General features: G+C 35.8%; 1 protein-coding gene across 7 annotated transcripts in view; it reads left to right on the plus strand.

The window, feature by feature from the left end:
* The window catches only part of LOC122632517 (acetylcholine receptor subunit alpha-type acr-16), a 244,307-nt gene that overhangs the window by 171,110 nt on the left and 58,197 nt on the right, over nt 1-15,000 (plus strand). For 5 of the 7 annotated variants that reach the window (XM_043819389.1, XM_043819383.1, XM_043819385.1 and 2 more), the window contains exon 9: nt 10,559-10,645. The exons of the other annotated variants lie outside the window; for them this stretch is intronic. In XM_043819389.1, the coding sequence (XP_043675324.1) occupies nt 10,559-10,645 (87 nt within the window). The remainder of the gene's footprint in view (nt 1-10,558; nt 10,646-15,000) is intronic. 7 annotated transcript variants of the gene reach the window in all.

Genomic DNA, 15,000 nt, shown 5'->3' on the forward strand with positions numbered 1-15,000 from the left:
AAAAGCTTTTGATAACAAACTTCCACTCGAATCCATTCTGACTTGTCTATATATATATATATATATATATATATATATATATATATATATATATATATATATATAAAACTCTTTCTATCTTACTATCTGACAAACTTGACTTTTCTAATTATGATAGATTTATTGCGAATTACGTGAAACGTTTTTTCGTTTCGAGATTTTCGTCTATCTAGTTCGTTCTGATAAAACTGATAAATTCCTTAGGCAATTTCAAGAAAATCTCGTTACGTTCGTTCAATTTATCGTTATTACATCGCGACAAGAAATTTTTCCAATGTTATCCTTAACATTAGCTTTATAATGATATAAAGATTTATTTTATTCGAATGGATATCGTTGTATATACATATATAATACAGATATGATACGTCTACTTTATTTTCATGAAATTTCTTCGCACAAACTTCGATAAAACGAAACGCCGTCGTCGTTGTGCACGATGTACGTACGTACGTACGTTTATCGGTATACTCCTAATACAATAAAATCAAAGATTATTCCTCTCTCGATCGAGTAGGTCTCGTCGAGTTGCCGACTATCGGATCAAGAATGAACGAGTGCCGGTGACGTTTGTTCGAATCCTCTTGGCTTATCCGATCCTGTATATTCCTACTCTATACATATATATTCTCGAATTATTATTTATGATTATTGAAAAGTATAGCTTGAACTCGGTGAAACATAAATCTTTAGCGATACGTATCTAATATATATATATATATATACATACATATATTTTTTTATTAATTCTTTTATCAAATCGTTAAACGCTCGTATAAATTCAATCGCTTTTTTCTTATCGTTATATTAAATAGATAAATAAATTTAAAGATCGAAATATCTATCTAGGTATTCTCTCTTTTCCTTCTATAAGTAAGTAACTGGATATATCTTTTTTTTCAAAGGAGTATAATTTTTCATATCGAATTATATCATGTAATTATATGTGCCGATAAATGGTAAATTAATTATAGATTTAAATAGGCACGACATACATATATCCTCGAGCGCTTATGAAATTTCGCGAATTATATTATAAACATCGAGAATATTCGTCGAAATAAAGAGAATAAACAGGTTCGGCAGTTCGAATTTTATCGTACTCCATATTAATCTCGTTATCGTAATAATACTCTGACAAAAATATCGGATTATTCGAATAAATTTGCATGATTTCGTAAAGGAACCATTCGAAACTAAACATCAATTCGAATTTATCATTTTAAGATAATTGTCGATAGAATTATATAAGATTTCGATGACTCGTTATCGTAACTATTATACAAAAACAATAGATGTTTGGACGATCGTCGGATAGGTAAGTATTACAAAAAAATTATTTTAAATCTGTCTATCGCGAATACGATATAAAGTCTAATAGGAATACGAAAACTATAAGCTTGTAGAAAAATTGGATGGCTGTCAAGGACACCGGTGCATTTGGCGTTACCGTATTGGACGGTAGTTTAAACGGAACTTAATATCGACCCTTTTACCGACTTTACGATATTCTCTTATCTATCTACCTATTCCTTTCATTTTTGCCGTTCTTGCGTAGCTTGCTATTTTTTTTTTTTTTTTTTTTTTTCATTTTCTATTATTTTTCGTTCACACTTTTTATACTCCCTCGAGTGACGTTCTCAAATATAAAACGTAAAGGGACATTATTATTCGTTGAAATGTGTCGGCGATTAAAAATAGTATTCCGTTTCGAAGAAAATTATTTTAAATGACTCTCTCTCTCTCTCTCTTTTTTCTCCTTCCTTCTTCTCTCTCTCTCTCTCTCTCTCTCTCTCTCTCTCTCTCTCTCTTGTTTCTTTTTCTCAAATCTTTAGATAACAGAAAAGTAACGATAACGTTGGAGATTCTTTTTCTTTTTTGTACCTCCTTTTCGGATTATAATCATCAAAGTCGATGTTCTCGAGATAAGAAGAGAAGAAGTCTCGCTGAGTCCGCTCTTATTAAGAATTCTCTCGACGTATTTTTCTTCGGTTCTCTCTTTCCTTCCTTCCTTCCTTTCTTCTTTCCTTCTTTCCTTCTTTCCTTCTCTCTTTTCCACCAGTCTCTTCCTCTCTTTCTCGTGTCCCTCTTCTCCTTCTTTCTTTTTTCCGATTTTTTTCCTTTTTTCTCCTTGGAGAGTTTCTTTACACCAAGCCTCTTTCTACGCGAGAGAGAAACATCCGGTGCGAAAAAAGGCAAACAGTCCCAATGCCAAGAGCACGTTCCTCGTTCCGGAACTTGTTCTTCTTCCGTTCAAATTGCGCCCGGACCGATCGTGCGGCTAACATTCCGCGAGAAACCGACTGCTAAAGTATTGAAACTCCGTTCTCTCGCTTTTTCGACCCTTTTTCCACTTTTACCACGTACTTCAACATCTATATGTGTGTGTGTGTGTGTGTGTGTGTGTGTGTGTCTTCTATTCTCTCAACTCGACTCTTTTATTCGCCATAAGCGTGCCTCCTTCTCTTTCTCTCATTCTCTCTTTTTCTCTCTTTCTCTCTCTCTCTCTTATTGCCACAGTCAAGACGAATCGAAAAGAAGATATAAATTTCACGTAATAATACTGAAAATGTACCGCAGTATTTCTCCTTCCTCCTTCGATAGAGATATCGTAATAAGTTTTGGTAATAATGGATCGAAATGAAAAGAACGAAAACGTGTGTGTTAGGAAGAAGAAAAAGAAAAACGAAAATAAAAAAGGAAAGAAGAGAAGAAACAAAAACAAATAATAAAATAAGAAAAAACAAATAATAATAATAATAATAATAATAATAATAATAATAATAATAATAATAATAATAAAAGGATAAAAAGAGAGATTATAAGAACGAACGGGTACGACCAGTGACGGGCATAATTGAAAAAATTCGTTTATCGTCGTCCTCGTCGTTTTTAGTTTCTCAGTATATTTCCAATGTACTTTAGTTTCTTTGAATATTTCAACGATATAGACGTAAAAGTTGGACTTGGTCTCTTGGCGGGAAAATTGAAATATTCAAGGTTTATACTCCATGAGAAATGAAGAAGAGGAAGAGGAAGAGGAAGAGAAAAAAGAGGAGGAGGAGGAAGGAGGAAGAGTTAACCAAGCAAAATAAATAAGTAGCTACTACGTCGGACGGAAGAAGTCTAAAGCTTCATCCGCATTAGCTGCAATCGAGTGATTTTATCCTGATCTCGATTCCTCTCGTTCCTAGAACAGACCCGGGACGACCTTGTTAAGGATTCCAGTAACGTTCGTTCTTACTATTCGCGTTCTTTCATGAAATTCTACTCCTATTTCAACCTTCATAGAAAAAAGAAACTAACTTCTGCTTTCGACGATAGATACGTGCAACGTAACTGATCACCAATTGTATTCACGATCTTCTCATTTTGTTGTCATCGTAAAAATAATAATAAATTTCTTCCGAAGAAATCTAGATATTCCAATTTAATCGATTTGTAATTTGTTATTGTTTGTTCAAAGTTTGTTTCGAGCATCGAAAATTATTTTCGATCTCTCATTAGAAAGAAAAACAAATCGATGAACCAATTATCTTTACCGGCACAATGACGACGCTGGTTAGATAGGCCTCGTTTGCAAGAGAGACAGAGAGAGAGAGAGAGAGAAAGTGTGAGAGGGAGAAATAGAGAATGAGTTTCCAAAGAAGTTTTTTCAAAAGAGCCGATCGAAAACCACAGTATCTGTTAGTAACAGTCGCTCCATTTTCCTAACAACGTTATTCTCTGCCCTTTCCAATTCTCCCCTTTGTCTTTCGTCCTTGACGTATTTACCATTGTTATGACTTCACGTCGTTAGTTCGTCCAACGTCGTTCGGTTAAGTATATCTCTCTCTTCTCTCTTCTATCTTTAAGATTTCACGAGTACGATCGCGATTACTTTTCAATATCTGCCATGCCTTTTAATCGCTTTAAAAATAAAAATCAATTTCTCTGGTGTCTCCTTTGTCTTATTATATATTTATTCAAATTTCTAAAACTGCAGGAAGGGTTTCACTTAATTCTTTCTTTCTTTCTTCTTTTTCTTCTTTTTATCTTCTATTTTGTATTATCATTATCATTGTTATCAACTTTAAATATTTAACTTTTTCACCTTCGACGATTAATCATCACAGGATCGATAAAAACAGGATTGAGAGGGATATAACATCCCCTCTTTCGCGAAGCGATAAACTTTCTTCCATTTTCTAGTTTGATTCGTTTGATGCGCTTGAAGTTCCTCTTCGTATTGGAGAACGCATGGGCACGGATCAACGACACTCTTCTCAAAACTTCTCTTCTAGCTTACGACGTATTAGAGTTTCTCTACGTAAAAGAGAGATAGAGAGAGAGAGAGAGAGGATCGATATTTTCGGTCGCTAATAGCATCACCACGAGAACATTGCGATTAATCGGCCCCAATTAACTTGACTTTTGGTCTTTACGAAAACTTTACTCGCGATTTTGTGAGACCCTTAGAACCAGGATTAGCCTAGTTTGTAAAAAAAAAAAAAAAAAAAAAGAAAAGAGACGTATCGAAAGAAGGATAAACTTTTTAGTTAATCATTAATTATCTCGGATAGAATCTTTGAAGTGTACTGCAATGGACGATTCAATCGACAAATGATTCGATGACGCAAGTTACACTTTTCTTTTTTTCCTCGAGTTTATTTTATTTTATTTTTATTTTTATTTTTCTCCAATTTTTCGTTTGACTTTTATTTCTCGTACGCGTACGGGGTCAAAAACGTCAACTTTAATTCTCTCGAAATAGTGATTCTTTACAGTTTCCTCTTTTGCGATTACGAACGCCATAACGTTTAAATCGTAGCACGTGATACATCATTCTTATGACGTCTAAACGTCGCACGATATATATATATATATATATATATATATATATATATATATATATATATATATATAACACGTTATACGGCCTAAGTAGTGTTTCTCTCAGCAACTTTTCTTCTTCCTTTTATTCTTTCTCTTTTCTTTTTGGTTCTTCTTTCTTTTTTATTACGACATAATACAAACGAATCTATCAATTTACTTGTTATTTTTCTTTCCTTCTTCTTGATAACTCGACAGTTTCATGTCAACTCTCTGCCTCCATCTTATATAAAATATAAACGCTTTAATTTAAAAACGTATTATATTAGAAATTTAAACGTTCTAACACATCTACGATCTATTCTACTTCTCTATCGAATTCTATCAGCCGTATTGAAGATATTGAAAAGTTTCGACGGAAATGGAAATAAAACGTTCAATGTTTCCCTCTAATCTTTCACTTGTCAAATAGTCCTGACATCTCGATAATTTAATCCTCGTCATATCCTGCGATACGGAGTAACTAATCTCTGGTATGTATTCACCATGTTCACATGTACATACATACATAGATAGCTTCCCTATCTCTTTCGCTTATTACGATCGGTATTTACGATTAAATCCCTCTAAGCTGTTTACATACTTCTCGACTTTTTTCATGCTTGCCCGAAAAACCTCTCCCGAAAGAAATAAAATCGTCTCGATCTCTTTCTACTTTGCACAGAAAAAAAAAAAGAGAGAAAAGCAAAGGAAAAAAAGAAAAAAAGAAAAAGAAAACGTTAAAAAACAAATCTTTATTAACTGTCTTAACGTAGCCTGTCATAAACCGTTCCTCCAACTTTTCTCTCGATACATACGTATGCGGGATATACATATTTATGATAAAAATTAAAATACTGTGAAAGCTGACAGAGGGGTGATAAAGGAGGAAAAAAATATAAAAAAAAAAGAGAGAGAGAGAGAGAGAAAAAGATCAAAAAAAAAGAAAAGAAAAAAAAACGAAACCTCTCACTCTCTCTCTCTCTCTCTCTCTCTCTCTCACTCTCTCATCTAGTTATGCAAGAAAAAGAGTAAAGAGCTTCTTGCTCGAGAGTCCATGAATGAAATCTCCATAATAACGCGTAAATTCCAAATGGGGAAAGTCGAGTGACAAGAAGAAGAAGATATTACGAATTTCATTAACCGAATAAATACGAAATAAATGCAACGGGTTATGTTGTCCATAAGATATCCGAGCTTACCAACCCTTACTCTTTCTCTTTCTCTCTCTCTCTGTCTCTCTCTCTCTCTCTCTCTCTCTCTTGTAAAGAGAAAAGAAGAAGAGGCAGTACGTGTATTTGATCGAACATTAGCATGACAAAGGGGATCGAGTTTGTGTATGTGTGTGTATGTGTGTATTTCCGTTATATTCACCACCTACGTTCCCACCCTCCTACTCTTCCACTCCAAAGCTCTCCCAACCACTATCACCAGTACCTAACTCTGTCTCTCATCCCCCTCACTCACCCCTCCCTCTCCTTGACACACCTCGCTTACATCGTCTTTCACCTTGGCACGATTAATACGCTCGCGCGTTTCCGAGTGGCTTCTACGACTGTGATCCCATTGGCCACTTCCAAATGATCCATTAAACGAATTGATTTATTACTTCGCCGCTGTATCTGTTTCAGATATGCGAAATTACATGCAGTGCGAAGAAAGCATAATCTTTGGACTTTTCTTTTTCTTCTTGCTTTTTCTTTGAATTTTCATTTCATACTTTATCGTTCTTTCACGTATTTGATTATCGTCATTTTACATATTTCATGAGTAAATACGTAGTTAGAAGCAATGATAATGATAATTATTATTTCATATTTATACTATATATTTTACACAAAAAATTTATATATATATATATATATATATATATATATATATATATAAATCTTTAATATGAAATTTAATTTCGCGTAATCATCACGCGTCATCATATCGCATTTACTATATTCTGATTTACAGTTTATAGACATACGGTATCTGGTTTATAAGCAAGATTTACGATACGACGTACACACTATTGCTTGACTAAAGAGAGAGTGAGATTGATCGTACAGGCAATTGAGATTAAGCGATCCTTCGTCAAAGGTACAACGGCTCCATTGAGATTTGTATGTCTATCTCTCTCTCTACCTCCCTATCTCTCTCTCTCTCTCTCTCTCTCTCTCTCTCTCCTTCTCTCTCTTACTCTCTTCATCTTTTTTTTTTTTAATGGGTTTATACATTTGCGAGATATCAAAACGTGGGTTTACATTTGATAACGTTACAGAATATCACATTTCCATGTAAAATTTCGTTTGAAAAATTTCGTAGATATGTAGATACGTACACATACTTATTACATATATATATATATATATATATATATATATATTTTTACCAATGAATCCTGTCTCTATATACATTGTTATCAAAGATATCCTCGTTGAATATATTTCACACACGAGTCGACGGCTTTATTGTAATCCTTTGTATCAGTTGGTTCATTAACTTAATTGCCTCGTTAATATTAGCTTCTGCATTCGTGTTCAATCGTACATAGGTTTAAAATCGTTCGTACGTAAACTTCTGGAGTGTTCATATCCTCTCTCTCTCTCTCTCTCTCTCTCTCTCTCTCTCTCTCTCTCTCTCTCTCTCTTTCCCTCTTTCTCTTTTGATACGATGAAAAAAATTTAGTTAGCGACAATGAAAAGTTAACGCGAATGATGTAATAAGTTTTCAATTTGTTTCTTTCTTTTTATATTTTTTATCTTCTTGTTTCCTTCTTTTTCTCCCCCTTCCCTCTTACTCCCCGTCTCGTCGAGCAAGTGGAGAGAGAGAGAGAGAGAGAGAGATAGAAGGGAGGAACGAGAACAACATAAAAAACGAAATTTTAAATATAAATTGCGCATCGTTGGTTTTCATTTCTCGACGTATGTATGTACCAACCGTCTTCCGTTCCATTTATTAATTTTGTAAAATTCTCATTCTCGGCCGAATGGAAAATTTGCCATGCAGCGGAAAAAAGAAAAGAAAAGATAAAAAAAAAAAAAAAAGCAAAAAACGAAAAAAAAAAGTGAAGGGTTGCGACGCGAACGATTCGTTCGTTCGTTCGTTCGTTCGTTCGTTTCCATTTAAAAAAAAAAAAAAAAAAAAAAAAAAAGTAGTCGAGCAGGATAGAGTGACAGAGTTCAAAATACGATGGGAAAAAGTTCGTGACGGAAATACACAATCGCGTTGAGTGTACGCGCTCAAAGAAAAGGACGCGTGTACAGAAAAGGTGACATTACGTTCTTCTGTCGGATTCGTTCGATTCTCTAGAAAATTTTAGAAAGAACAAAAACAAAAAAAAAAGAAAGAAAATTTTGTCAAAAATATGACGTTCGACGAAGGACGAATTTCCATCCTCGATGAGAAAGTTGAAACGAACTCGTGAAAGGATATGATGGAGATAGATAAAGAGAGAGACAGAGAGACAGAGACAGAGAGAGAGAGAGAGAGAGAGAGAGAGAGAGAGAGAAAAGAGAAGGGTTGATTTTAAATTGTCCCTGTCGCGTCCGCGCTCCTGAATAAAATTAAATTAGCTCGTGTATATCAACGCAGAAATGCGCGGTGGTCGGACATTTGTAAAATGGCCGGTACCTAAATTGCCGGCGTACACGGAAAATTTCATTTTGTACTTTTGGTTAATTCAATGCGGACGAGACGCGGGGGCGTGGCGTGACAAAATGGGACAGGGCGAAGGACAGGAGAAAGGGAAATATGAAGGAACAATAATTGCCATAAAATTATTATAATAAAAATGAAATTATAAAATTCAACAAATGATTAATAGGAATGAATCGTCCTATCGTCGTTCATAATCCTCGTCATCGTCGTCATCGTCATCATTATCATAATCACGGGATCATTTTGTTTTTGTTAGAAAACGATGAAAAGCGTAGTCGAACAGAGAAAGTCGTGAATTCATTCTTAAAAAGTTTTTATAGGGAAAATTTTATCGTTTCTGGGTTTTATGGAGGGAAACGTTTGAAAATTAATTGTAAAAAAATTAATTGCTCCGTTATACCTCTCGTATATCTTAACCCTCGTAAAACAGTAGGTAAGTGGTACCTCAGCTGTCCGGTAAAACCCTCGATCTTATTTGGCGGTTTGCCACCCCCGAGGCGGATGCAGGTTGTCGTGGTTTCCCTAACCAAAGAAGATCCCCGTAGAAATGCGACCTCGTACTCTTATCCGGTCGAACGATCGTTCTAGTATTGCACAAAGCCGTAGCCTTAAGCGCATTAAAGCTTAAGGTTTGTTCGAAGATGTGAACACAGCCATTTGATATAGATCGATCGAGGGATATCGATCGATATCGGTCGCTGATTCGCTCGGTCGGTCGATCAATTGATTTATTAACGTCCAATAAAAATGTTTTTTCAGCGATTAAAACACCGAAATGGATGATCGACCTATCAAATATAAACGAACGATAACGAATCATTTTCAAGCTTCGTCAAAGGATAATAACGTACGATCTATAAAAAAATCAAAATGTTCCAATGAAAATCCCTCTGTTCGTTCGTATTCGTTGAAAATTTACCAACGAAACGGAACGAACTACGAAAACATTTTTACCCTGTTCTCCCTACCCTTACAAACCCCGTGCAAATTCTTTCATTATTCGCTTGAAAGTACCGCTTTATTTCGCGATGTAATCATTTTTTCACTCCCCATGACGTCAGGATCGTTAGCCAGGCTATACTTTCTTGTTAAATTATTCGGAAGGTAACGATAAATTTTCTTGGTAATCGTAATTTCGTGGGAACATTTTCTCTCTCTCTCTCTCTCTCTCTCTCTCTCTCTCTCTCTCTTCCTCTAGGAAATGATCACGTTTCTCTTCCAAAAACTATGAGAAAAACGAAGTGCGATCTTTCGAACGAATTTCCGGTACTCGTAGCACGCTTTTAACGATAGTACTTCTAGAACTCTTATCAAGTGACTCCTTATGAATCCCGAAGCACCAGTTGGAATGAAATTTTCACGCTGGAGATTTCTCGGACGAAGTCGACTAGAGTTGTTGGATGGGGTCGTAGGATTTTTCTTCTTCCTTCTCTCTCCTTTTTTTTCCCCTATTTTCAATTTTTTTTTTTTTTTAATTTTTTTTTCTACGAGCAAAGAAGAAAGTCGTTCCGAAGGACTTTAACTACTTTTCCAAAAGGAAACGTTCGTTATTAATGACAGCAAGGCGTTTTGTATTAACGCAACGTAATCCGAGACGCCAACGTTCTTAAACTTCTTCGACTTAATCATCCATCTTTCGTTAATAGAACGACACGATGAAAAATCATCTTCGATCGTTCGATTATTATTCACTCGTAGAAATTGTCTTACATACGAATAGGAAGATCAACGAGGATCGTGTAAGTTCAGGCGTATCTTGAAATGAATTTTTTTCAGAGAAAATTATTCCTTCGGAGTGGGGGTGACTTTGATAGATCAACGATAGATCAATGGAGCCGAAGCTATGGATTTGAAATAACAAAGGAAACGAGAAAAAGAAATTAGTAAAAAAAAAAAAAAAAAAAAAAAAAACACATAGAAAGAGCAAAAATAAAAAAAAATAAATAAATAAATAAAAAGAAAAAAAGAAAAGGTAATCTTTACACATGTAAGTACTTTTGTTTTCAACCTGTCTATGCAGGAGTGACCATTCTGCTGTCGCTGACAGTTTTCCTGAACCTCGTGGCAGAAAGCATGCCGACGACCTCGGACGCTGTCCCTTTAATAGGTATCTATAATAATCATCAAATTCATCATGGTCATCGTTTTTACGCATCCTGGCAAGCGTGTTTATTTAATCAAGTGTTTTGTTATAAATATATATATGTCTGTACATATTAACGTATCTACATATATACATATATCGTATTCGTATATACCTGTTGCCTGGCCCAAATTACAATCCAAGTTACCCACCTCCAATTTTAATTACTCGTCGAGAATATTTCAATGGGACGAAGATAGGCTTGCAAAAATTAATTTGAGTGCGAAACAATAACAACATAGAAAAAGAAGAAAAGGGGAGAAAAAAGAAAAGAAAAGACAAAAAAAAAAGAACAAAAAAAGAAAGAAACGAAAAAAGAAAAGAGAAAGGAGCGATCGTGCAGAGAAATTCTCGGGAGTAATATTGTAACTTTTATACGTTACGAATAAATCGATCGATAGTCGGACGTGATGGTTACTATAACTATCTGTACTTATCTCTACGTACATGGAGGACTCGTGAAAGGGGGGAGGGAGATGAGGATGGTCGGAAAAAAAAGGCCATTGGGTAATCCGAACTCTAACAACCCGTTTTCTTCCGTTTTCCCAACGATTGCTCTAACCATTAAGCTATTTTTTTTTTTTTTTTTTTCTTCGAATTGACCTCTCACTTTTCGGTCAACCTCAAAACGAATGTCTAGTTACATATATAAAACTTGAAGTGTCCCACTCACGTACAGGGTATATCTCAACTTATCGTAAAATCACGACGATGGAAAAGAGGAAATCGTTAAAGCGATCGATTAATCGTCGCTTTCACTCGTCGTTTCACCTTTAGAAAAGGACTCCGATGAAAATGAAAATCGTAAGATCGAGAGACTCGGATTATCCTTAAACCTCGTTGCCTTCTACGGCGAGGCAATCGAGCGTGTTAAATTCTCGTAAGAGGAACCGAGGAGCTCGAAAACGAGTGGAATCGATTTGACGACGTCTACGAGAAAGAGATAAATAGATAGATTGATAGATAGAGACAGAGACAACGAGAAAGGGAAAGAGAAAGAGAAAGAGAGATGGAACGATTCAAACAAAAAAAAATAAAATAAAAGAAAAGAAAAAATACTTCATCAGAATAATTTCCAACGTTAGGTAGAGTCTTGATTCGAAAGGGGAAAAAGGAAGAGAAAGTAGGATAAAGTAAGGGACTCGGTGACAATTCGGAAAAGTTGAAAAAGAAAATCTCTGAGAGAAGAAAAAAAAAAAAGAAAATTTCTTCCGTTCGATCGGAAAGTTAGAACAAAGATACGAGCGAGGATAGATGGTGGGGGGAGAGAGAACGTGGAGAATGGTGAAAGCCGAGTTTTACCGAAACTCGTAGCTGTTCGTTTGATCGTCCCGAATCGACTCGAATGTCCCACGAAATCACTCGGTGGACGAAAAATTGCAAAGGCTCTTTTCGGTGAGTCACGATTATATTCGCTCTCTTTTACCCTTTCGTTCATACGAAGAAATCTATTCGGTCGAAGGGAAAAGCGAATAAAACCATTGTGTCTTGACCGATAAATATTCTCTCTTTCTCTCTCTCTCTCTCTCTCTCTCTCTCTCTCTCTCTCTATCTGTCTATCTCTTCCTCTCTCTCTTTCATTTTTCTCTCTTTCTAACTCTATCTGATTTCCCTCTCTCTCTTTCTTTCTCTTTTTTCTCATTCTCCCTCTCTCTCTCTCTCTCTCTCTCTCTCTCTCTCTCTCTCTCTCTCTCTCTTTGTCGTTTATTTTAATTTTTTTATTTCGTTTCCAAGTAAATCGTCATAGATTCTCTTTTCGTTCGTGAATTATCGTTATTAGACCTAAACAGAATATAAAACAGATCGTCCGAACGACATTTTAGTTTCGAAGGTACGAACCTTGTTACCTCACAGCCGATATAACTCCACACAACTTTGTATTATACTCTTCTTTAACAAAAAAAAAGAATACAAAGTAATCCCATTTGCATTGCAAATCGTTAGAGTATTTTTCTTAGGGATATGCAAAAGAATAGTTCTATAATTGTTGAACAATTGCACGGTTTTGTATCTCTTTGTGTCGTACCTACTCACACGATCACTATCACGTTTTTTGACAAGACACAATCGATGAAATTTACGATATATATACACACACACACACACACACACACACACAATAAATCGTTTTTCAATCAATTTTTGGTCCAACTAAAAAAAAAGAAGGGAAAACGTAGTTTTCCTAACCTCTTACACGTTTCAAAAAAACAAACAAACAAACAAACAAAAAAACACCAAGAGTTCTCTCCCGTAGCGATAAATATTAGATCGTTATGTTATTGTGTTAAGTTTCCGCAGTAAAATATAGTTCCGTAACCTTTCACGATCAGCTCGGCCCTAGCCCTAAACCCTATCATCCTACGTCCGGTATACGCCATACGTTGTGCGTTATGCATCATGGAAAGTTTCGTTATAAATTTCGAGTTCGGAATTTGCGGTCACAGCGTAAATTCGCCGGCACCGATGCTATGCGAAAGCCCGATGTGTCACGTTGTTTCAACGAGATACCAAAACTAACGATCTAATCGTTTAATTTAAACGGTCAAGCGACGATTAACTTTCTTCGTTACAACGTACAACGCATTAATGCTATTTACGATCTCTATTTTTTATTAGTTTAACAATGCATACGATCTAAGCTTTCGATCGATGTTAGAATTTATTACAAAACATAGCCATTTCGTGGAAATATATATTTCTATATAAGGTATACTACGTAAATACGATTTACGTTCAAGCGAATCGAATATTCGTCGATATGAGAATGTTGTTTGTTTTTATTGGCTCGACGCTTTACAAAGACTATCAGAAACAGAGAGAGAAAGAAAAATCGTAATTTCTCGTTGGTAAACAATTAATAAGAAGTGAACTGTGAACGTGTGTATATACATTCGTTTAGATTCTCGCATAGTTACAAGTGATATTAATCAGAATACGCACGTATCCGATATTAATTATCGATCAGAAGAGAAAGATATTTTAGGAATGAGTATTATGGGTATCATGGATATATGTAGAAGATAGTAAAGAGAGGGAGAGAAGAAAGGATAGAAATTTGGCACTCAAGGGTTGTTACGTAGTTAACGTTAGTAGTTAGAGAAACGTGCGAGAGAAGAGATAAAATCGATCGACCTACGCTTGGAACTGTCGGTTCGAGATTTCAATTAATCTCGATTTACTCCCAATCTTCGTTTGGTCGCTTCAGCAGATGAGCTTCGTTGCAGTAGCTACGATTCAAGTTAACGGGATGATTTCTCTCTTTTTATGTCTCTCTTTCTTTTTCTACTCTCCCTTTCTCTCTATCTCTCTTTCTCTCTCTCTCTCTCTCTCTCTCTCTCTCTCTCTCTCTCTCTTTCTCTCTCATTCTCTGTTCCAGTCGATGATTCGTACGAACCGTGAAAACCACACACGTATCCGTATATTTCGAATAGTGGTGACATTTTTCGTACGTGATAATTCATTCGGCCAAATTCAATTTCATTTTGCCGTAGCACTTACTCGCGGCCACTATAAACTCTTCTCGTTCATTCCACTCTCTCTCTCTCTCTCTCTCTCTCTCTCTCTCTCTCTCTCTCTCTCTCTCTCTCGGATAACCATACTATTTTATCGAGGAATTCGATAATCGAAAAGAAAAAAAAAGAAGAAGAAGGAGAAGAAGTAAAAGAAGAACGAGTTATCTCATCTCTATCTATCTATCTATCTATCTATCTATCTATCTATCTATCTAGCTATCTATCTATCTATCTATCTATCTATCTATCTATCTATCTTCTCTCTCTTTGTCTCGCGTGAACGCGTTTTAGTTTGATTCTCGTTTTCCTCGTTCAAACATCCGATCTAATCATTTCATTTTCACCGGGCAGAACGAGTACATTTAATTGATATCCAGTTCGATTTTTCTCAGACGGAAAAAGAGATACCTATCTGCTTGAATGAAAGACGGAAACGAAAAACTATTCGTTTGAGTAACGAAGAGAGAAAAACTAGTAGAGGATCCATCCTCGTCGTAGTCGTCACGAAAGGAAACACCGAGTTGGTGTAAAAAACTGAACGAGAGAGACGGAGAGAGAGAGAGAGAGAGAGAGAGAGAGAGAGAGAGAAGGGGAGGGGGTGGTAAAGTTAACTGCGTGCTCCGAATGCGACGCACATTTCCGAGTTACGCGAGAAGATGTCGGAGAAAGTTTAATTAAACCGCGAGTAGTACTCGTCTTATTTCGTCGCTTTGCTATCTCTCTTAATGCATAACAAGAAGGACGGGAGATATCTGTCGTCGTAAAGAGAGAAAAAGAGACAGAGAGAGAGAGAGAGAGAGAAAACAA

This window comes from Vespula pensylvanica, chromosome 10 (assembly GCF_014466175.1).
Source record: "Vespula pensylvanica isolate Volc-1 chromosome 10, ASM1446617v1, whole genome shotgun sequence".
NCBI lineage: Eukaryota > Metazoa > Arthropoda > Insecta > Hymenoptera > Vespidae > Vespula > Vespula pensylvanica.